General features: G+C 41.7%; 1 protein-coding gene across 1 annotated transcript; it reads left to right on the top strand.

The window, feature by feature from the left end:
• The first annotated feature begins 1,318 nt into the window (after positions 1-1,318).
• On the top strand, positions 1,319-8,375 carry LOC114646717 (platelet glycoprotein V-like). The gene is made up of 2 exons (XM_028795035.2): positions 1,319-1,413; positions 5,538-8,375. Exons 1-2 carry the CDS (start codon positions 1,373-1,375, stop codon positions 7,426-7,428), a joined length of 1,932 nt encoding a protein of 643 aa, XP_028650868.2. The 5' UTR covers positions 1,319-1,372; the 3' UTR covers positions 7,429-8,375.
• The last annotated feature ends 15,044 nt before the right edge of the window (positions 8,376-23,419 follow it).

Below are 23,419 nucleotides of genomic sequence, written 5' to 3'. Positions count from 1 at the left end.
CAAATTATCTGCTAATCCACCTATCTTGGTATCATCTGCAAACTTAACCAGCTTGTTACTTATATATAAATGATTTAAATAGGAATATATTTAAAATAGCAGCGGCCCTAGCACTGACCCCTGTGGAACACCACTCTTAACATCGGCCAGTACTGATGAGGTTCCTCACACCATCACCCTCTGCTTCCTGTGTCTGAGCCAATTCTGCACCCATCTAAAAACATTACCCTGAACTCCCACTTCTGTTAATTTGATGACCAACCTCTCATGTTGCACCTTATAAAATGCTTTCTGAAAGTCCAGATAAATAATATCATATGCTCCACTTTGATCGTATCTTTTGTTGCCTCCTCATAGAATTCCAGCATGTTAGTAAAACACAACCTCCCTCTTCTGAACCCATGCTGACTGATCAGAATAACTCCTATCCTTGCCAGGTGTTGCTCAATCTTCTTCTCAATAATTCCTTCCATTAATTTTCCTGTGATGCATGTTAAGCTTACTGGCCTAGTTGCTTGGATCTGCCCTGTCACCCTTTTTATATAATGGGATGATATTTGCCATTTTCCAGTCCTTCGGAATCTTTCCAGTGTGCAGTGACTTCCTAAAATTATCTGTCAAGAGTTTATATATGTAGGGTAGCAAGGAGTTAACGTGTGAAATTTGTGAGCAGACACGGTTAAGGTAACTTGTGAGACTTTTCCCAGACTGTTTCCCAATGTGACTGTACAGTTCCATATTGACCTAACTGCCCAGAGAACATACAGTACATGGTTAATAAAAACAGAGAAAATGTCAACTCATCAAAATATTTCCAGATTATCTCTTTCGAAGACCTTGAGGTACTGCTAAGGGTGTGCCATGTCTGCCCAAAGGGACAATTTTAAGTAATTTCAGTATTTTATTTGTTTAATCGACTAACATATTTGATTGAATGTGCCCCTGGGGTGCATTGTGTGGTCTTGGACTTGTGGTCTCCTATATTTATTTGTTTCGTGTGATTTTCCTTTGGGGTTTGGGGTTGCAAACTGCAAAATGTACACTTTAAATCTCAAGGGTAGGATCTACTCCCATTTTCATTATTTGCTGTCTTGCTTTTCTGCATCAGGATGGTCTGAAAGACATGGAAAAGAAAAGTTATCAACTGAAAACAGCTTGCTTTGTGGCCCAGCTGTCAAGAGACAAGTAGCATGTTATCTTGTGTTACTCTTCCTGGATTCTAAAAATGTCGACCAACACTTATGAGGAAAAAGACCTAATATGGAGATATCAAACAAGGGTGGTGCCCTACTATCCTAGGAAAGACGGATCGCATCCTAGCAAATGTAAGTAGGGCACTTCCTTCACATCAGTGCTCCAGTCCTTGTTGCTCATGTTTCATCTTTCAGCTCCAGTTTCAGCTTCACTCCACCGGTAAGTGTCTTTTTTACTCAAGGCTTGTTTTACAGGATCCTGCCTATTACTTCCAACACCACTAAAACCACAGGCTTTTTATATGGGAAAGCATAGTAAAGGAAGCATAGGAAAAAAACTTGCATTTCTCTAAAATAACTGTTTGCTGCTAAAATCATGACCTTGGGTTGAAACAGCCTTGGCAAGGAGAGCAGGACAGTTCAGTGGAACAAGGCTTGCCTTGGTTTTCTGTATTTTATTGGACTTCCCTTGTATTTTTCCACTGAAATGTCAGTCAGTCATTTTCTAACGCACTTAGACCTGAACAGGGTTGCAGGGGTCTTCTGGAGCCTATACCAGCTAGCATAGGGCACAAGGCAGGAGCACACCCTGGGCAGGCCACCACTCCATTGCAGGGTGAATGCACTTACTCCTTACTGCGAGGCAGCACCTAGACGACTGCGCCACCGTGCTGCCCCCATTGAAATGTGATAAGCCAATTAAAATTAAGTTGATATGCACTCTCTGAGTTTGCAGTGCATGTTTTTACTTTTCCTTAAACAATCCACACGTGTAGACTTGGTACCTCTTCTTGTGCCTGCGTGTGTCCTCTGCCTGCAATAGACTGGCTTCACTTCTGAGGGTGCTCGCCGCCTTATGCTTCTTGTTGGGATGACCCTGACTGGAATATATTTTTAAGTTATAAGAAGTGTATGAGAGCTAAATTGAGACTTAGGGTTGTCATGCAGTATGGAAAGGTGGCTGGCATGGGGTGGGTTGGGCATTTAATGGCCTATTGTACAATTACAAATCCCCTGCGGTGGGCTGGCGCCCTGCCCGGGGTTTGTTCCTGCCTTTGAGCCCTGTGCTGGCTGGGATTGGCTCTAGCAGACCCCCGTGACCTTGTGTTAGGATAATAGCGGGTTGTAAAATGACTGACTGACTGACTTTCAAATCCCTGCCCATGTTTTGAGCAGCAGATGATGCAGCACTTTACAAATGGAGGGGTGGGGGGTGGGGTAGAAGTGCAAGATTTGTTATTGGACTGAAATGTCACTCATTCTTGCTAAAATAACAATAAAATGAGAATAAGAAAACAAAACAGTAGAACAGTGACAAACACAACAAATGTGATCATTAACAGTAGTAATCTTGCAGTCCTTCAGTGTTTAATGTGACCACCCTTTGCAGCCACCACTGTTTGTCACCTCTTAACCCACCATTGTGGGAGATAGATGGGCCTTGTGAGCTGGTTGCCCATTGGCAGATATGTGGTCACTTCTCCAGATGTTGTGATCAATGCCATCCCAAAGGCACCCCATGGAGATAGCGGGCCAAGGCAGCACCTGCTCACCAGCCTTCATGCCTAATTACAGTTGTGACCACTGTAGCTGTGTGTGGCCTGCAGTTGTCATGTGGGTACAGATATCTAAGAGGTGTGGGTAGAGAACCTCTGACAGGTCGCCTTGCTCTGTTCTATCACTGATGTTGGTGTTGTGTTTGCTGGCAGTTTCAGCAGCAGGATAGTTAGAAGGTCTGAAATGATCTCTCAGATGGACCAGTCTGATGCATTGTTGGGAACAGAATCATCTAGTGTTAATGTGATCACACAGGGTGATATGATGGGGTTTATTGTGCACTGAATGTGTTGCATTGCTATTGGATGTGACCTCCATGTGCAGGTCTACACACTTCTATGCAGACAGTCATACAGAGGATTGATGCCATTTTGTGAACCGCTGGTCTGCACCCTTTTGATCTAGAAGCACAATGAGTCGAGGTTCTTCACCAGTGGCCAGCATGCTATCTAACCCAGTCACATCTGTGCTCGATTTGGGAGCGGTTGAGAAACACCCTGTACATTTGTAGAATCGCCATATAGAAAATATGTGTTTGCCACTTGTCTGTGTAGTCTGATTGTACGGGCAAAGAAGATAGCCCCTATATGCTGTTTTGGGAATAGACAGGTGGAGGTCCGGTTTCAGAAGTAATTTGCATAAATCATGTTTTTTTTTTTGAAAGGACAACAATCTCAGGAAAAGGATCAGCAAACTAGCAAAACAGATCAGCATCTGCCTTGGCCATGTGAAAGAAATTATGGCTATGAGAACCTGTCTAGATAGGCAAGGGTCAGCGTTCATGTCCAGGGATGTGAAACCTGCATTGCTCTTAGTTATGATTAGGCAAGCACATTGAAGTTTTTTTTTATTATCTATCCATCCATCCATTATCTCCCGCTTATCCGAGGTCGGGTCGCGGGGGCAGCAGCTTGAGCAGAGATGCCCAGACTTCCCTCTCCCCGGCCACTTCTTCTAGCTCTTCCGGGAGAATCCCAAGGCGTTCCCAGGCCAGTTGAGAGACATAGTCCCTCCAACGTGTCCTGGGTCTTCCCCGGGGCCTCCTCCCGGTTAGACGTGCCCGGAACACCTCACCAGGGAGGCGTCCAGGAGGCATCCTGATCCGATGCTCGAGCCCCCTCATCTGACTCCTCTCGATGCGGAGGACAGGCGGCTCTACTCTGAGCCCCTCCCGGATGACTGAGCTTCTCACCCTATCTTTAAGGGAAAGCCCAGACACCCTGCGGAGTTATTATTATTATGGTGCAATGCTAACAGTTTTACATTTAAAAATCCAGATTCTTTCATTGGCCAGCATCTACAATTCATCCACCTGGTATAGTAAGACAACTGTGAACTTTAGAAGAGGCTGCAGTAGATATTTCACTGTATATATTTCTATTCACCTTTATAGGGGTTTATTGTGTTTAGGGGAGGGAAAAAAGTCATTGCTGTTTTTTAAATGTATGTTTTTCTTTTTCATTTTTTGTTAAAATTACCTTGTAACAGTTTTTTTTAACAAATATTGAATATATACATTCGACCGTCTAAAGTTGACTACAGTATATCAAAAGGGAGACGTACAGCAGTGTACTTTGGATGGTGATATTGGCCTATCCTTACATTAACCGTCTTACAGTTTAGGAAGGTGAGTGGCCCGTTTTCAGCATTTCAGGTCTGATTCATTACACACTGAGTTGCATAGACATAATGTAAGTGGCATTTGTCTTGCTGGAGGAGCACAATTCCCATTTCATACAGGAACAAGAACAGGATCAGAACTGTCTGCATGCTGTCCTTGATGCACTACAAGAAAGCACAGGTCAATGTCCTCTCCACAAGCAGCAAAATGCAGCAAGCACTGTAGCTAATAGTACTCAACACCATGATGTCTGACGTGGACCCTGTGTGCCACAATGCTTGTAACCGCTCACAAAGTTCTCCATCAAGCATTCCACACTAAGAACAACAGCCGCACCAGTATAAGGCACCACTGCAGACATGTGTGTGCAGTGATGACGAATAAGTGGCAGTTGCATATTGTCAGAGTGGGCCTTTCTGGTGCTACAACTCCTCTGTGACTGTTTGGGGTGCCCAGAACTATTTCTGTGGCTGTGTTACCATCCTTACCCATCAAGGCCTACACCGAGGCACTGCAGACACCTATCCAAATTCTTCCACAATTGAAGGAAGAGACCATTCTGCTTCATGCAGACCCACTGTACAATCCCATGTGCACAATGACGGGTACCAGGCATGAAGAACACTTCACAGTACTGTACTACATGTGGTAACACCAACGACTTTTTCCGTAATGCTGTGTGCACAGTACATTGACGGCAGTAATGTGACCCTAACCACACTCACTCGTATCTCAACGGGGTGTGCCACTGACCTTGAGATTTCGGTCACATCATCTGCCCCCTGCCTTTCCCAGATTGTATCACAGTTTTCCACTCCTTCCTCCCTTCCAGTGCCATGTGTTCTTGCAAGAGTTCTTGCTAAAACATGTTAAAGGACTAGCAGAGGTTGGTTGCCATCTTGTTGAATTGTCTTGCTGTGAATTAACTCTGGTCAGCTGCTTGTTGAGAATGCTCATGGTTTAAGGTACTGCATAAAATCAAAATGGACTGCAACATCCCCCACAGAGGCCTACTACACCAGATCGACTATACCCTTCAAGTGTTGGTGAAGTGGAAACACTTAGAGGAGGCAGTCGTGCCGTAAAGGCTGCCATGCTCTTCACTGCACACAAATAGACTTGATGTCTTCAGGCTGGGCTCACATTGTATGTTTTTGCTTTTCCAGGTGTGACATGTGGATTTTGCTCAGCCTTCTGCTTCTTGCCTTTGGTTCCTGTCAATCTGAATGCCCCATAAACTGTACTTGTAATGATGAGGGCATGGTTCTCTGTCTGGATGGCAGCCTTGTTAGTGTGCCAGCTACTCTGCCGCCCAATACTACCGTTCTTTTCATTACAAACTCTCAGGTTCGGGAATTGGCCGCTCACAGCTTCAACGGGTTGCCCACTCTGTGGCGTCTGCAGCTAAATGGTAATAAGATAAAAAGCATCGACCCCGAGACTTTCACTCCTCTCCCATATCTTCTTTCTCTTAAATTGTCTGCAAATCAGCTGACTTGGCTTCCACGAGGAGTCTTTGATAGCCTGGCCCAGCTGGAGCAGCTCTTCCTCAATAAAAATGACCTCTACTGCTTACCACCTGGCATCTTTGGGTCCATGGTTCACCTGACTGAGCTTGACCTGAGCTCCAACCATTTCTCTGCCTTTGATGAGGGCATATTTGCAAATCTGAGCAGGCTCAGGGTCCTTAACTTGGGCAGAAATCAGTTGAAGAGCCTCCCTGTCAACATTTTCAGGCCGCTGTCCCAGCTTCTTGAACTGCTGCTCTTTAGTAACCAGATGGAGGACATTCAGGCCAACACATTCAAAACTCTAAGGAACCTGGTGGAGCTGAAACTGCACAGCAACCTGATTCAAAGTCTTCCTCCTGAGCTCTTCCATTGCATGCCTCATCTAGTGAACCTAACACTGTCGAAAAATCGGCTGGAGGAGCTGCCCCCACAGACCTTCTTTCACTTGGTTAACCTGACACAACTCACCATTTTTGAAAATCCTCTGCGCGAGTTGCCACCCATGCTCTTTGGCAATATGCCTCATATGAAGGAATTCTTTCTGTCGAGCACAGACCTTCCCACCATACCTGCCCATGTGTTTAACAACATGTCTGGTCTGGAGCAACTGTACATCACCCTCAACAAAAGACTCACAGTTTTGCCAAAAGAGTCCTTCAGGGGGCTGAGCCAACTGAAGAACCTTAAGCTGCACACCAACTCCCTTGAGACTCTTGAAGAGCAGCTGCTTGCCCCGTTGGTCAACCTGCAGACCCTTATTTTGCATGACAATCAGCTGCACTCCCTACCCAGTAATATTTTACAGGGTTTGTCTCAGCTCACAACCATTGATCTGAGCAACAACATGCTGCCCACTCTTCCTAAGGAGCTCCTGGACTCTGCCACTGCCTTGCAGGATGTTCAGCTGGTGGGCAACCCCTGGGTTTGTAATTGTAACATACTGGGATTTGTCTTCTGGCTTCAAACTCATCAGGACAAAGTCCACAATAGTAGTGCTCTTTCCTGCTCATCGTTAGGACCACTCCATGGAGAAGTTCTGCTCAAAGTACCAATGCGGCTTGTCTGCAGAATTGTGTACAGTGGCCCCAAGTCCCCAGTAAAGGCCCCTACTTCCACAGTTGGGCTGAGTGTCCCCAGCAGAAGCACCCTCTTCTATACACCTACACACAAGTTGGCAGCCACCACTCCCTTGTACTCATCTGCTTCTTTAACATCTACTCTTCGCAGTGGTAATGGGCAGACTCTTCAAACAACGTTATCTACTAGGAGCCAAAGCCAATTCCACAGTCGAGCAACAGCTGGTCTGCCATCACGGAGAGGGGCCATGGACGTTTCTCAACGGGGCCTGCTGCTGTGGGTTTTTCCAGTGAAAGTTCCCTATGGCCGCCTCTATTTGTTTGTCTATGTGTTTCTTGCTGCCTTTCAGTTTGTCCTTCTGGTAGGTGCCATCTACATATTGTGCAAAATCCTGCAGCTCCGACGTCAACTGAGGTGGCACCTGAGGCCAGTCATTCTCATAAGTGTCAGGTGCAAAAACAGAGAGTGAAGTACAAGCCTGCTGCCCCTGGCCATCCATTCCTCGTTGGGAAGTTCCACTTTGAACAGATCAGCAGTTAGTGGGTGGAACGCAAGGATACAACTGTGGAGATTTTTGGTGTATAACTTGGCTAGAGGTAGTACATCAGCAGTGTGACCTGGAGTTCATTTGGAGTACCTATTATAATAAAAGTGTGTTTGACTGTGACAGAAATGGGTGGGAAGAGGGGGCAGTTCATCATGAAGTAAAATGAGTAAAAGTGCCTTTCTCTTCGATCCTACTGCTGCTGTTTTGTGGTCTTCAGTTTAATCTTATCCTCTGGCCTGTTAAATCTGTGTTCTGAGCTTTATTTTGTTCTGAATACAGTGCCTCCTACTGGTGATTGGCTACTCAACAGGCTATATAGCTCAAAGTGCTTTACAAGATGTCTAAAGGTAAAGTTATAAGAAAATTAAAACAAATTAGTTAAGAATAAGAATGAATACTAATTAAAAAATAAATCAATATGCGATTAAGATAGAATGCCATTTTATATAAGGATTTTTCTACTAATTATATTATCTAAGTCTCTAAAGGTGTGTTCAATAATTGGGTCAGATGGCTGGGGAGGACAGAAAAAAGAAACAAAAATAAATAAATAAAGCCAGTCTAATTGGAGAGGAAAAAAATCTGCAGGGGTTCCAAGGCCAACAGACCACCCGGCACTAGAGTTCATCAGGACCATTTGTCTGAAAACCAGCCCTATGGTGGAATCCTACGCCCAGAAGTGAGAGGAGCAGGATAAGAGCAAATCTTTTCAGGGCTCATCCTGCTCGCGTGGCCTTTTCCCATTTCTCACAAGCGCTGCCTGTTTTTCCAGCCTGTTATCAGCACAGCTGGTGGCTCCCTTCCCATTGCTGCTTATCTGCTCTCAGGCTGCTGCTTCCGTTTCTGTCACCTCTTGATATTCAGGCCTGTTCCCTAAACTCCAATGCCATTCTGCAGAAAAGCTTTGGAAAGTTCTTGGAGCAGCACAGCCAACTCCTTTTTTTTTTAAATTTTATTTATTCATTTTATTGTAATCATTCCATACAAATAGAGCAATTTATACAAAAAAGAACTGAAGACAAATCAAACCCCACCCTTGAGAAGGAGAGCATGGCCAAAGGAGAATTGCTTAGGGCTTTTTAATAGGACAAAAATAAACAAAAGAAAGGAATATATATATATATATATATATATATATATATATATATATATATATATATATATATATATACAGTGGAACCTCTAGATACGAGTTTAATTCGTTCCAGCACTGAGCTTGTATAGCGAATTTCTCGTATCTAGAACAAACTTCCCCATTGAAAATAATGGAAATCCAGTTAATCCGTTCCGCACCCCAAATATATTAACATAAAAATCAATTTTCCTAACAAATAACACTGATAAATTATATATACTGTAGTCTACCTTTAATAAATAACACTGGTAAATAATATAACTGATTATTAAAAGAATCAAAACAGGTGTCCAAAGTGCAGTAGAGCATTCAATAAATCTTTAAATAAATAATCCTTAAAACAGTTGTGAAGTGGAGGTTTAAAATACACAAGAATAACAATCCTTTAACACGAGGTTAAAACGTCAAAAGGATGCAGTCTTTAAAAAACAGATGACAATCCCCGGTGCTTCTTCTCTGTTAGCGTCTCACCTGCGGGCTCTGCAACAGGCGAGACACTCTTAATGCAGATGACCTTCTCTACACCGTCCTGCTTCAGCTGTTTGGCTCGCCTGTTCAGCTACACGCGAGCCTACACTCGCTTGCTCTCCCGCACCGACTTCCTACGCCTGCCTGCCTGCCTGCCGCAACCTCCGTTCTCTCTCCTCTCTTTTCTTTTACTTCTTCTCCCCCTTAACCGGCTTGCGCTTCTCTATATATGCGGGGAGGACATGGCAGCTGCAGCCCATCAGCCACACGAACAATCATGGATGTGGGCAGTTTCCCACCTGTGCACTTAAGTGAGAAACGCAGACACCGCAGATCGCGGCTCGCAACTGCTACCACGCCCCCTCGCTAAGCCGCGAGCTATACCCACAGCCTGGCTCGTGGCTCGTTACGCGAGCCAATGCTCGCATTTAGATCTGAATTTTTCGTTCATACTTTCCTTGTATTTTGAATTTCTCGTATACAGAGGTGATCGTATCTCGAGGTTCCACTGTATATATAAATAAAAAATGGAAGAAGGGAAAGAAATGCGGAAATAATTATTTCTTCTTATTCTGAAATATTATTGATTAGATCCTGCCAGCTTTCTGTACAGATCCTCTAACTGAGAATTTGATTATTCCAATTTCAAATAATATAAAACATCGGTTTCCCTCTGACTTATAAGAGGAGAGTTAGGATTCTTCCAATTTAACAAAATAAGTCTGCGTGCCAAAAGTGTAGTGAATGCAATCACAGTTTGCTTGTCCTTCTCCACTTCAAGTCCGTCTGGAAGAACACCGAACACAGCTGTTAGTGGGTTAGGAGGGATTGTGACACCAAGGCTGTCTGAAAGGCACTTAAAAATTTTGGTCCAAAATGATGTTAATTTGGTGCAGGCCCAAAACATGTGACCCAGTGAGGCAGGAGCTTGGTTGCAGCGTTCGCAGGTTGGATTTTGCCCTGGAAACATTTTGGACAGTTTTAAGCGAGACAGATGAGCTCGATATATAATTTTTAGTTGAATAATTCTATGGAGCTCGAGTGAATTCTCTGCTTTGCTACATTCCACTCCTTTTCTGATATATTAATTAAGAGATCTTTTTCCCAATGTCCTCTTGGATATTTGAAAGGAAGGGACTCTAATAAAATTTTATATAATGCAGAAATGGTGTCTAATTCCTCGAAATTGAACAGTATTTTTTCCAGCATGGTGGAGGGTACGAGATGAGGAAAATCGGGCAATTTCTGTTTAACAAAGTTTCTAATTTGAAGATAGTGAAAGAAATGTGTAGCTGGGAGGTTGAATTTGGAAAGTAATTGTTCAAAGGATGCAAAGATATTGTCTATATAAAGATCTCTGAGCAATTTAATCCCAAATCTTTTCTAGGTATTAAAAACTGGATATGTTTGTGAGGGTTGAAAGAGGTGGTTCTCCTGCAGGGGTGCCACAGATAAAAGATTTTCCATCTTAAATTGCTTTCTAAATTGGTTACATATTCTGAATGAATAAAGCACAATTGGGTTATTAGTATATTTGCAATAACTTGCATTTATTGGAGTGCAGAGCAGGGAGTAAAAAGAAGTACTACAGGATTTTACTTCTATTGCGGACCAAGCCTGTGTATGTTCATCTATTTGTGTCCAGGTTTTTATGGCTTGTACAGTGCATCCAGAAAGTATTCACAGCACATCACTTTTTCCACATTTTGTTATGTTACAGCCTTATTCCAAAATGGATTAAATTCATTTTTTTCCTCAGAATTATACACACAACACCCCATAATGACAACATGAAAAAAGTTTACTTGAGGTTTTTGTAAATTTATTAAAAATAAAAAAACTGAGAAATCACATGTACATAAGTATTCACAGCCTTTGCTCAATACTTTGTTGATGCACCTTTGACAGCAATTACAGCCTCAAGTCTTTTTGAATATGATGCCACAAGCTTGGCACACCCATCCTTGACCAGTTTTGCCCATTCCTCTTTGCAGCACCTCTCAAGCTCCATCAGGTTAGAAGGGAAGCGTCGGTGCACAGCCATTTTAAGATCTCTCCAGGAGATATTCAATCGGATTCAAGTCTGGGCTCTGGCTGGGCCACTCAAGGACATTCACAGAGTTGTCCTGAAGCCACTCCTTTCATATCTTGGCTGTGTGCTTAGGGTCGTTGTCCTGCTGAAAGATGAACCGTTGCCCCAGTCTGAGGTCAAGAGCGCACTGGAGCAGGTTTTCATCCAGGATGTCTCTGTACATTGCTGCAGTCATCTTTCCTTTTATCCTGACTAGTCTCCCAGTCCCTGCCACTGAAAAACATCCCCGCAGCATGATGCTGCCACCACCATTCTTCACTGTAGGGATGGTATTGGCCTGGTGATGAGAGGTGCCTGGTTTCCTCCAAACGTGATGCCTGGCATTCACACCAAAGAGTTCAATCTTTGTCTCATCAGACCAGATAATTTTCTTTCTCATGGTCTGAGAGTCCTTCAGGTGCCTTTTGGCAAACTCCAGGCAGGCTGCCATGTGCCTTTTACTAAGGAGTGGCTTCCGTCTGACCACTCTACCATACAGGCCTGATTGGTGGATTGCTGCAGAGATGGCTGTCCTTCTGAAAGGTTCTCCTCTCTCCACAGAGGACCTCTGGAGCTCTGACAGTGACCATCGGATTCTTGGTCACCTCCCTGACTATGGCCCTTCTCCCCCGATCGCTCAGTTTAGATGGCCAGCCAGCTCTAGGAAGAGTCCTGGTGGTTTCGAACTTCTTCCACTTATGGATGACGGAGGCCACTGTGCTCATTGGGACCTTCAAAGCAGCAGAAATTTTTCTGTAACCTTCCCAAGATATGTGCCTCGAGACAATCCTGTCTCTGAGGTCTACAGACAGTTCCTTTGACTTCATGCTTGGTTTGTGCTCTGGCATGAACTGTCAACTGTGGGACCTTATATAGACGGGTGTGTGCCTTTCCAAATCATGTCCAATCAACTGAATTTACCACAGGTGGACTCCAATTAAGCTGCAGAAACATCTCAAGGATGATCAGGGGAAACAGGATGCACCTGAGCTCAATTTTGAGCTTCATGGCAAAGGCTGTGAATACTTATGTACATGTGCTTTCTGAATTTTTTTATTTTTAATAAATTTGCAAAAACCTCAAATAAACTTTTTTCACGTTGTCATTATGGGGTGTTGTGTGTAGAATTATGAGGAAAAAAATGAATTTAATCCATTTTGGAATAAGGCTGTAACATAACAAAATGTGGAAAAAGTGATGCGCTGTGAATACTTTCCAGATGCACTGTATGTTTGCTGTCCAGTAATATAACTGAAAATTAGGTAAAGCCATGCCACCTTCTGCCTGAGGTCTTTGTAGGGTCGCTCTTCGTATACGAGAGTGTTTTGAGTTCCAAATAAATGAGGTTATAGTTGAATCTAATTGCTTAAAAAAGATTTATTGATATATATTGGAATGTTTTGAAATAAAAAAAGAAGTTTAGGAAGGATATTCATCTTAACAACGTTAATTCTTCCGGCTAGAGTGAGATGAAGGGTTGACCATCTATGCAAGTCTTGCTTAATTTTTTCCATATAGACGGCAAAATGTTGTTGATAAAGAGCTTTATGTTTACTTGTGATATTTACCCCTAGGTATTTAAACTGAACTGCTATGGTAAAAGGTAGGGTGTCCAATCTAATATTATATGCTTGTGAATTCACTGGAAAGAGTATACTTTTATTCAGATTAATTCTGAGACCAGATATCTTTTGAAATTCTGTAAGTGCTGTTAAAACTGCAGGCACAGTGTTTTCTGGGTCTGATATATATAAAACCATATCATCTGCATATAGAGAAATTTTCTGTTCCAGTCCTTCTCGGATAATCCCCTTTATCTGATAAGAATTTCGACAGTGAACCGCCAGTGGTTCAATGGCGATTGCAAACAGCAGTGGTGACAAGGGGCATCCTTGTCTGGTGCCACATTCTAGCATAAAGTAGTCTGAACAAATGTTGTTAATACAAACTGAAGCTTCTGGATTGGTATACAGTAGTTTGATCCATGCACAAATATTCAGGCCAAACCCAAATTTCTCCAATGCAGTGTAAAGGTAGTTCCATTCAATCATATCAAATGTTTTGTCTGCGTCTAATGATAGTAATATCTCTGGGGTGTTTGATTTTGCTGGTGAATATATAACATTAAACAAGCGTCGGAGATTGGAAGATAAGTGTCGGCCTTTAATAAATCCAGTTTGATCCTGTGATATTACCGAAGGCAGCACTTTCTCCATCCTTCTAGCTATAATTTTTGAGAGTATCTTAACATCATTATTCAGGAGTGAAGTTGGTCTGTATGATGCACATTGTAACAAGTCCTTATTTTGTTTAGGAAAGACGGTGATTAATGCTTGACGAAACGTTTGAGGTAGAATTTGATTGTCTCTAGCTTCTGTAAATGTTGCCAATAAGAGGGGAGCTAGCTGAGTGGAGAATTTCTTATAAAATTCTACGGGATAACCATCAGGGCCTGCTGATTTCCCGCTTTGAAGTGACTTTATAGCATCTAGTAATTCTGATAGGGTCAGAGGTTTATCCAGTTCCTCAGCACTTAAAGCATCTTTTTGTGGTTTCTGTAATGTATCCAGAAATGCATTAGATTGTGTGTTGTCTTCTTTGAACTCAGTAGAATATAAGGTTTTATAATAATCTCTAAATGTGTGCATTATATTTTTATGGTCAATGATTTCATCTTCATTAGTGTTAGTGATTACTGGGATTGCATTGCGAACTTCTTGATTGTGAATTTGTTGAGCTAAAAGCTTATTAGCTTTCTCTCTGTGTTCATAGTAATGATGTCTTGACTTATAAATAAGTTGTTCAGTTTCTTTAGTTGTCAAGATGTTGAGTTCTGTATGCAGAGCCTGCCTTTTCCTATGTTCTTCGTCTATTCTAGTAATTTCGCTTCTTAGCTCTGAAGCTTTCTTGGTTTCTAATTTATTTCTGTGGGAAAGATATGAAATAATCTGTCCTCTTAAGAAGGCTTTTAGAGTTTCCCAGAGTGTTCCTGCAGAAACCTCTGAGGGTGTGTTTGTCTCTATGAAAAAGCTGATTTGTTTAGATATAAATTCTGTGCAGTTCTCATCTGCTAATAGAAGAAGGTTAAGACGCCATCTGCGAGGTGAGTGTGAGGAGCTTAATGATTTTAGCTCCAAGACTAGAGGGGCATGGTCGGAGATAACAGTTGTGTCGTATTTGCACGATTTAATCGTAGGCAAGAAATTATTATCTATAAAAAAATAATCAATTCTTGAGTAGCTATGATGCACTGGTGAGTAGAACGAATATGTTCTTGAGTTTGGGTTTAGAAACCTCCAGGGGTCTGATAAGTTGGGGTCAGTTACAAACTGTGTAATTGTCTTTGCAGTGTTAGATGTCGTCCACCCTGTCACAGGAGTCCTATCTAAGAGTGGATTTAAAACACAATTAAAGTCCATTATAATTTTATGAGTGTTCACATTGGGAATGGATGCAAATAGATTTTGCATGAATTCCTTATCATCGACATTGGGTGCATAAACATTTATCAAAATCATTTTACTGTTAAATAAGTTGCCCATGACCTTCACATATCTCCCTTCAGGGTCCGATACTACATCTGATGCTACAAATGGGACTGTTCTATGTATGAGAATTCCCACACCTCTAGTTTTCTTTGTAAAGCTAGAATGGAACATTTGGCCAGTCCAGTCTTTTTGTAGTTTGGACTGATCCTTGCTTAGTAAGTGGATCTTTTGTAAAAATACTATTTTAGTGTTTAAGCCTGTTAGATGAGAGCATACTTTCTTTCTCTTTAATTCGTGATTCAGGCCTTTAACATTCCAGCTCACAAAGTTAACTGTCCCATCATGGAGACATTGATTCTAAGTTTTTAATGTCATTTTATAGTCTTAACTGGTAGTGAGGCAGTTTTAATCTTAATTTCAAATTTCCCCATGAGTTATTGCCATATAGCCTATTGTTACGTTGTTACGCTGATATTTATGGTTATAAGGATTAGAAGAATAGATTAGATATAGCCTGCTCTCCTTCTCTCCCCCCTTTATCCCCCCACCCCCCCATTTTGCCTCCCCGCATGAGGCTAGATCCCACTTCGCTATGTCCCAGTCCACTGACATACCAAGAGACAGAGCACCCCCCCCCCCCCCGAATCGGCGTTTGAGAATTAAAAAACAAGGTAGAGATATCTATTGCAGCTGAAGTCTAAATACTATCTGCCAAAAATATAATCATTAACTGTCTTTAAGCTTAAAATATAATCTTCAGCAATTTTAAGATATTAAGATAATAAAATAATGAACCCTGGGAATGATTTTAAAAAGTGGTCTATGATAAACATAGTAGATCCTAATGCAATAGTAGAAATAGCAATAAACCAAGGGTATGATGTTAAACAGTCTACTTTAGGGTAGTAAAAAAAAAAACAAACCAAAAAAACAAACCCTACTTTAATTACTTCCGCACTTCCACACACTCATTTCAATAACTGTAATTAAAACATAAACATATAGTGTCCAAGTAAAGAAAAGGATGTATAATTATAATACCAGTCTCTTTAAAAGTGGATCCGACAGCAGATGATAAGTCCTTCCCATGCCATGACAGAATACGGCTCCTTATTGACTTTCAAAAGAGTGTCGGGAACAGCTTCTTTAATTCCTTTTCAGCTTCCTCCTTGCTTGAAAATACATAATATTTGTCTTGAACTTCCATTTTCAGTTTGGCGGGATACAAGAGGCTGTATTTGATATCGGCTTTCAGTAGCAGCTTTTTAATGTTAAAGTAGGCTGCGCGTTTTGCAGCTGTTAAAGGTGAGATGTTGGGGAAAATACGAATAACATTATTTTCAAATATAATCTCTTGCTTGTGTCTGAGCAGTGCCATCACATCAAGCTTACATCGTAATCGCTCGAAGCGGACAATAAAAGACCTAGGTTTAAAGGTGTTTGATCTGAGTATGCGATAAGCTGCTGCTATCTCGGTATCTAATTTAAAGTCATCTCCAATTATTTTAGAGAGTAATTCTACTGCAAATTTCACTGGGTTTGAGCTTTCTCGTTTCTCAGGTATACTTTCAATTCTTATATTATACCTTCTGCACCCATCTTCCAGGGCCGCAAGTCTGTCTCCGAGTTTTTTGCATTTGGAATTCACAGCTGTAGCTTTTTCATCGGTGTTAGATGCCAATTATTCTGCTGTTTCAACTCGAGCAGTGAATGCCTGCTTAACGTCCTCCAGCTGATCTGTAACGTCATTCATCTGATCGGCAATGTTTTCAGTTTGGATCTACTTTCTTGAATATGTTCCTCTAATTTCTCCACGATGCCTTTAAAGGTCACGTCAAAACGTTTAAATAGACGCATTTCCCGGTCTTTGTTATCCTTCTTAAGCTCACTTATGGCCGTAGCCATGGCAGTGGCCAGTGTAGCGATCATCTCTTTCAGTTCGGACAGTTCGCTTCGGCTGTCGTGCTCCGCGAGTGGGATCCTGTTACAGCAGATGCTGCTGGCTCATGATGAGTAGATGAGAGCACATACTGCAGGGCCTTTTCTAGTCTCGAATGATCCTCAGAAATCGGCGATCCATCGTGACCTGTATCACTTGCACCCTCGCTCTCATTTTCACTCTCGACTGGAGATGATACAGTGGAGCGGGGTCCTAGGAAGTCTGCGCATTCGTCTGTCTGTTCCAGGTCAGTCTCCGAGAGGCCATACGTCGCACTCGGGCCGGATGTCTGTCCAGACTGATGCAGCTTTAAGTTTTTTTTCGGGTTCTTTCTGACTTCTCTTCCTGTTACTCATGTTTATACATTGTAGTGGAAGTTCCTTGGGTCAGGTAAATACAGGATACCTCTAAATAATAAGAAATATGTGGGAAAATAAAGCCGCTGCTAGCAGAGCTCCGCTTCAGACGTCCATCTCCTGTAACGGACGAGACCAACTCCTGAACAAATGGAGCTGGCTTCCAGGCCAAATAAACCCTTGGCACATGTAGTAGTTTTGTATTAAAATTAACTGGCCCTGTCTAATGACAAAACAGGCTGCCCATTCTGTTTTGGGACTTAGGTGGTCTGCCTGCATCCCCATATCTTGATAGTAGCCTCATTCTGCAAAAGAACAGCATGGATAACTGGGAGGCACTTAGATTTTATGAGGCGTCTGCTCCTTTTCCCAGAAGGGGATGGCTCATCCTCCTCCAAAGTTGTACCTCAAATTAAAAACAGACGTCGAGCTGCTAGATAGGGTTTGTAATAGGTCCGCTCTGTGACTCAGCTGCATTCTCAGACAGGCCTGTTTCATAAAAGGTTACATTCAGACACATCCTGCAGCTGGGCCAAGGCTGGTTTTGCTGCCATCTCTGTGTTCATTTTAAGTAAATTGAGATGAGTGCCATTGCCTCCTGTTGAATGGTATAAGAGCTAAACAATAGAACCAACACCCTAATAAATTTAGGGCTCTCATACACACTTATGTCAGGAGAATCAGCCATGGCGAGACAACGCCATGATGCTGAACATCTCTCAATTACGATAAGAAGATTCTAAGATGACTTCATGTCTCCTTAGAGTGCAAAGTGGCCCACATACTGGTGGGCTGGGAAGGTTTGCATGTGCGACTGTCTAAATCTGCCAGCTGCCTGTTTTGTTTGACCTATCTCCGCCACACAGTGTCTCTGGAATGTCACTCTGTGCTACAAAATCAAGGCTGAGAGAGGAAGAGTTCAAATGTAATGGCCAAGATCTTTTTGGCAATGTGGTAATATTTGCTCACTCCTGAATATTTTTACAGTACTTGTAATGCAGGAACCTCTGACCAGGTTAATGTCAGGAGAGGGGCCTGTCTGTCACCGTCTGGGCCTCTCCCTGGTAACACGCTGGAGATCTCCTCTGCTTTCTGTCACTTAAACCTTCTACCAGGGCACACAGACCACAACAAAAAAAAAGTAAATCATACGTGAAAACTTTGAACCTTATCACACATTTTTGGAAATGCAACATTAAATCACCAAAATGACTGTCAGTGCCAGGAAAACTGCAGAACTATCCATGTTATTCACTTAGGGGTTCATGGAAAGGCCTTGAAATTCTTATGTCAATAATCATTCGCTTTAAAACACATGAAAAATTCTGACTGCAGACTTTAAATTGTGTAAACTAGTAAATTTTGTATTGCCGTTCCTTGATACGGGGCCTATTATCAGGAAGTCTACAGAACATGAGGACAATTATGACAAGAACCGGTCATTCAGCCCAAAAAGCTTGTCCATCCAATTTACCTCAATTGTCTGAAATAGCAAGATATGAAGATCTTAAAGTCCTACTGTTCACCACACTACTTGATAATTTATCCTGTGTGTCTATGGTTCTTTATGTGAAGCAAAACTTTGTAACACTTGAGAAAAATCTGCCATTAAAGACCCACCTCTCTCCAGAGACATTGGCCAAGGGTCCTGTCTTCAGTTCAATTGTGACCCTGTGTGAAAGCGTTGTGGGTTGTGAATGAGTTTTGTTTTAAAAAGTGGAATCGATTTAACAATATCTTAGCTAAAAATGCACGTGTTTGGCCCATTTTCAGTTTTTGACTAGATGACTTTACATGGATTTTGTGACACAAGTAATGTGAGATTTTGTTGTGGGTGTTTTGATATTTTATGCTGTTTTCTGCATTGACCATCATGCACTTACATTGAAGAATACATTTTATTACCTTTGTTTTCATGAAAACATGACATTTAAAAATTTTCTCAGCCGTCACTACAAAGTACATTGGATAAGTAACATTTTAAAAAGAATATAATTTTTGGGTGGAGTATTCCTTTAACAATTTTTCATCCATGTTCCTGTGTTCTTGTTCCAGGACAGGGATCTGCTGTACTAATTCCTTTCATAATTTTAAACTCAATCAATCATGTTACCTCTCAATCTGTGTTTGCTAAACAGAAAAGATTCAACTCCTGCAGTCCCTCCTTAATTCGCTGGATTTTCGCTAGTGCTGATGTGTCTTTGTTATAATATGGAGACCAAAACTGAACACATTACTCCAGGTAAGGCCTCACTAGTGTGTCACACAATCCAAGCACAACCACTCTTGACTCACATTGCACTTTATAACCTAATATCCCATTAGATTTGTTAATCGCTTCTGTGCTCTGTCTGGATCTAGACAGTGATGAGCCCACTATGGCTCCTAGGTCCATCTCATAAGGTGTAGTTTCAAGTTTTTGGACCTCCCATTGTGTGTTCAAGTCTAATATTTTTACTTCCTATATGTAATACTTTACATTTACTTACATTAAACTTCAAGTTTCCCAAGTCTGTTTGCTGTCCAAGTCTCTCTCTAACAATTTAGCCAATTACACATTATTTCCCTGTCCACCTAGTTTGGTATCATCAGCAAACCTAATTAGCGTATTGATTATATTCTTGTCCATATCATTTATGTATATTAAAAAGAGCAGCATCCCCATCACTGATCCCTGGAGGACACCACTTTTAACATTACCTAACACTGAAAATGTACCCCCACCTTTACTTTGCTTCCGGTGAATGAGCCAATTTTGTACCCACATCGTGCCCTGAATTCCCACTTTTTTAGTTAGGGTACCACATCAAGTGTTAGTGATCAATCAAATGCCTTCTGAAAATCAAGATATAAAATATCTTATGCACCTCTCTGATCATATACTTTTGTTGTTTCCTCATAGAATTCAAACATATTAGTGAAACATCACCTTTCTCATCTGAACTCAGGTTGAGTATTTGCTAATCCCATTCTTGCCATGTGTTGCTCAGACTTGTCCTTAGTAATTCCTTCCATTCATTTACCTGTGATGCATGTTAAGGTTACTGGCCTTTAGTTACTTGATCACCTCTTTTATACAATGGGATAATATTTGAGCTTTAAGTCAATAGGAATTTCCCCATGTGCAGAGATTTTCAAAAAATATGCATCAATGATTTATATACTGTATGTACCGTATATACTCCCGTCTCCCACAGATAAGTCGGGACTTGATTTTACCGTATAGTTTCTGGTATTTTATAATGTCAGTCGTGTAAGTCGAATGCGGAAAACTCACGCTATTGGTCCAAGAGATTATGATATGCTAAGGCTCACCTGAGAGAGTAACCACGGAGCACACAGCCTGTTTATTTCTATGTATTGTGCCTACGTGACCACACAGTAATACCCAAACTATTCCGAAGCAACGTTTGCACTGTTTTGTGTTTTTTTGTATCTCACACCCTCATACACCTTTATCGTAAGAGCATCCCTTATCTACAATGGAGCGTTTGATCAGAAGGAAATATGAAGCTGGTTTTTAATTCAAAAAGTCATTGAAGTGGTGAAAGAAATTGGTAACTGTGCTGCTGCAACAAAATTCGATGTGTCTGAGAAACTGATGTGAGATTGGAGGAAGCAAGAAGATGTAAAAAATAAATAAATAAAATTAAGTGTCGTATTTTTTGAACGGGCATATAAGTCGGGGGTCTGATTTTATGATCGATTTTTTGGGTTTCAAGACCCGACTTATATGCAAGTATATACGGTACTCACTGAATTCCTTAAGCACTCAAAGATAAAAGTTACCAGAGGCTTTATTTATAAAGCTTGATTTATAAAAGAAAACTCGAGGCAAAAGCTTGCATATATTTATACCAACTCTGAACGAGAAACTGGGAAATGAGGACACCTTGTTGATCAAGAAAGGAAATGCAGCCAAACTAGAATGTTGCTATTATTATATGTGCTGATGTGGCAAACATATTTCACCTCAAAAACGATGATTATGATGCACTGACTGTATTTTAGTTCCCTTTTTAACAGGGTCAGTGCTATGTACTGAAGCCCCTTTTTTAAATTTTTTACCAGTTTATATCGCTAGCCATTGTCACTTCTCAGTTAATTGGCCATCAGGTCAGGAATATCTCAACCAAGCTTCACTCCATCATGTCTGCTGCGCTAAAAGCCATTAACCAACTGGTGAGGCACTACATCCAGTTTTCATATGGTGTGGATGCACAAGCATAAAACATAACACATTTTGTCAATATAAAAAGGCAATTGATATCAGTGTCCAATTCTCTTAACATAACCGGAGCACTTTGCTGTACTCATATTGCAATAAGGGAGCCCAGCAAGAATGACGCTACTTTTGTTAACCGTAAACATTTACATTTCATTAATGCACAAGTCATTTATGAAATGGCTGTGAAAATTGTTCCAGTGGCCTGGGTCAAGCCCGTGATTCACTTATTTGGAGGCAAAGTAGCTTTGACAGATGTGATGGTGCTGTATGTGATGGTAAGGTAACTTGCTGGTAAGGCAGCTTGGTTGAACCCTCACATATGGCCTGAACAATTCATTGTAACAGCAATCCCGGCATTACATGAGCCAGGTGATAGCAACTACCCGCTCAGATGCTGGTGCCTTACACATTTCACTGAACCTCAGAATGCTGAGGAGAGTTGCTATAATGCCACATGTGATCTTGTGATCTTGTGCTCTCAGTTGTGGAGCACAGCCTGGTACTCTTGCATGCAGGTGGTGGGGTCTCGACATGTCAGGAGCGAGGCTGCTCTACCAGCCAATGAAGTTCTGCCACATTGTGATTGTATATGTATGAGGTTGATTAGAATGCTCCATATATGGACGTGTCAAGGCCGCATTTGACACACGTTCCAGTACACATTTACAAGGCGATTGTTGTGATTTATAAAGGATAAATTATGGAGAACTATGTGTATGCCAGGTTTCATAAATCTTTTTGGTGTACATATTTTCCTGTTTTTTGGCATGTGCATATTTTCATGCTCAAATTCACACAAAGTTTTACAAATGAGACTCCTGGTCCTGGCAATTTGTTACATTTGAGCCTGTTTAATCTGAGCAGCACTTCTCCCTCTACAATTTCAAAGTCACTCAGTACCTCCTCACTTGGTACCATTGTGTAGTTTAAACTATTGTCTGCATTAGGGGTTCTCGAACACCTGCCTAATATGACGTCCTGACCTCTAATGCTGTCCAAACAACCTCACCAAGCTGTGGTTCACCATCTGCTTGAAGAAGTCTTGCATTTAAATTGTTTACATAAATAGCGACTCCTCCATCCTTTTGGTTTTCCTGTCTTTCTTAAATGGCATGTATCTGTCTATGTTATGCTTTGTGAGAAAAGCCGCTATGTCAGTGCTCAACCTGACACAGACAGATGGAGGAGGCACACTGATAAAACAAATAAATGTTTTATTTTCTTTTATGTTCGCCTGTGGGCAACGTCTTCCCCGTTCCCAAAAGCACAACGCAGTCCCAATAAACACTAAGCACACACACAATACTTTTTCTTCTTCACTCTCTATCTTCACCACTTGTCTCCAGCAAGCTTAGTCTCTCTCCTTTCGACTCTGGCTCCTTTTATAGCCCACCCGGAAGTGCTCCAGGTGTTTGATGACCAATTTCTGGCTGCACTTCCGGGTGTGGTGGAAGAACCGCCCACATGGGCTCAGGAACCACTGCAGCTCCCCCTGGTGGGACCCCCGGATCCCAACAGAGTTGTAGAGAACTCCCATGGAGCCACAACTTCTACCTATCTTTATTATTAGAACACTCTAGATGAGAACAGGCCATTCAGCCCAACAAAGCTCGCCAGTCCTATCCACTTATTTCTTCCAAAAAAACATTGTCAAGTTTTTAAAGTCCCTAATGTCTTATTGTCTACCACACTACTTGGTAGCTTATTCCAACTGTCTATCGTTCTTTGTGTAAAGAAAAACTTCCTAATGTTTGTGCGAAATTTACCCTTAACAAGTTTCCAACTGTGTCCCCGTGTTCCTGATGAACTCATTTTAAAATAACAGTCTCGATCCACTGTACTATTTCCCTTCATAATTTTAAACACTTCAATCATGTCACCTTTTAATCTTCTTTTGCTTAAACTGTATAGGCTCAGTATAACTGTATAGGCTCAGCTCTTTTAATCTTTCCTCATAATTCAACCCCTGTAACCCTGGCTTTTCTCTGGACATTTTCTAGTGCTGCTATGTCCTTTTTGTAGCCTGGAGACCAAAACTGCACACAGTACTCAAGATGAGGCCTCACCAGTGCATTATAAAGGTTGAGCAGAACCTCCTTGGATTTGTACTCCACACGTCATGCTATATAACCTAACAATTCTGTTAGCCTTCTTAATGGCTTCTGAACACTGTCAGGAAGTCGATAGCTTAGAGTCCACTATGACTCCTAAATCCTTCTCATAAGGTG

This window comes from Erpetoichthys calabaricus, chromosome 2 (assembly GCF_900747795.2).
Source record: "Erpetoichthys calabaricus chromosome 2, fErpCal1.3, whole genome shotgun sequence".
In the NCBI taxonomy this organism is placed as follows: Eukaryota; Metazoa; Chordata; class Cladistia; order Polypteriformes; family Polypteridae; genus Erpetoichthys; species Erpetoichthys calabaricus.
This window is presented reverse-complemented; position numbering and strand designations above follow the sequence as displayed.

Bases quoted from the DNA above. Each gene is read 5' to 3' on its own strand.
- LOC114646717 (XM_028795035.2), top strand. From the start codon at position 1,373: ATGTTTCATCTTTCAGCTCCAGTTTCAGCTTCACTCCACCG. The intron at 1,414-5,537 runs GTAAGTGTCTTT...TTGCTTTTCCAG, and splicing joins GTTTCAGCTTCACTCCACCG to GTGTGACATGTGGATTTTGC.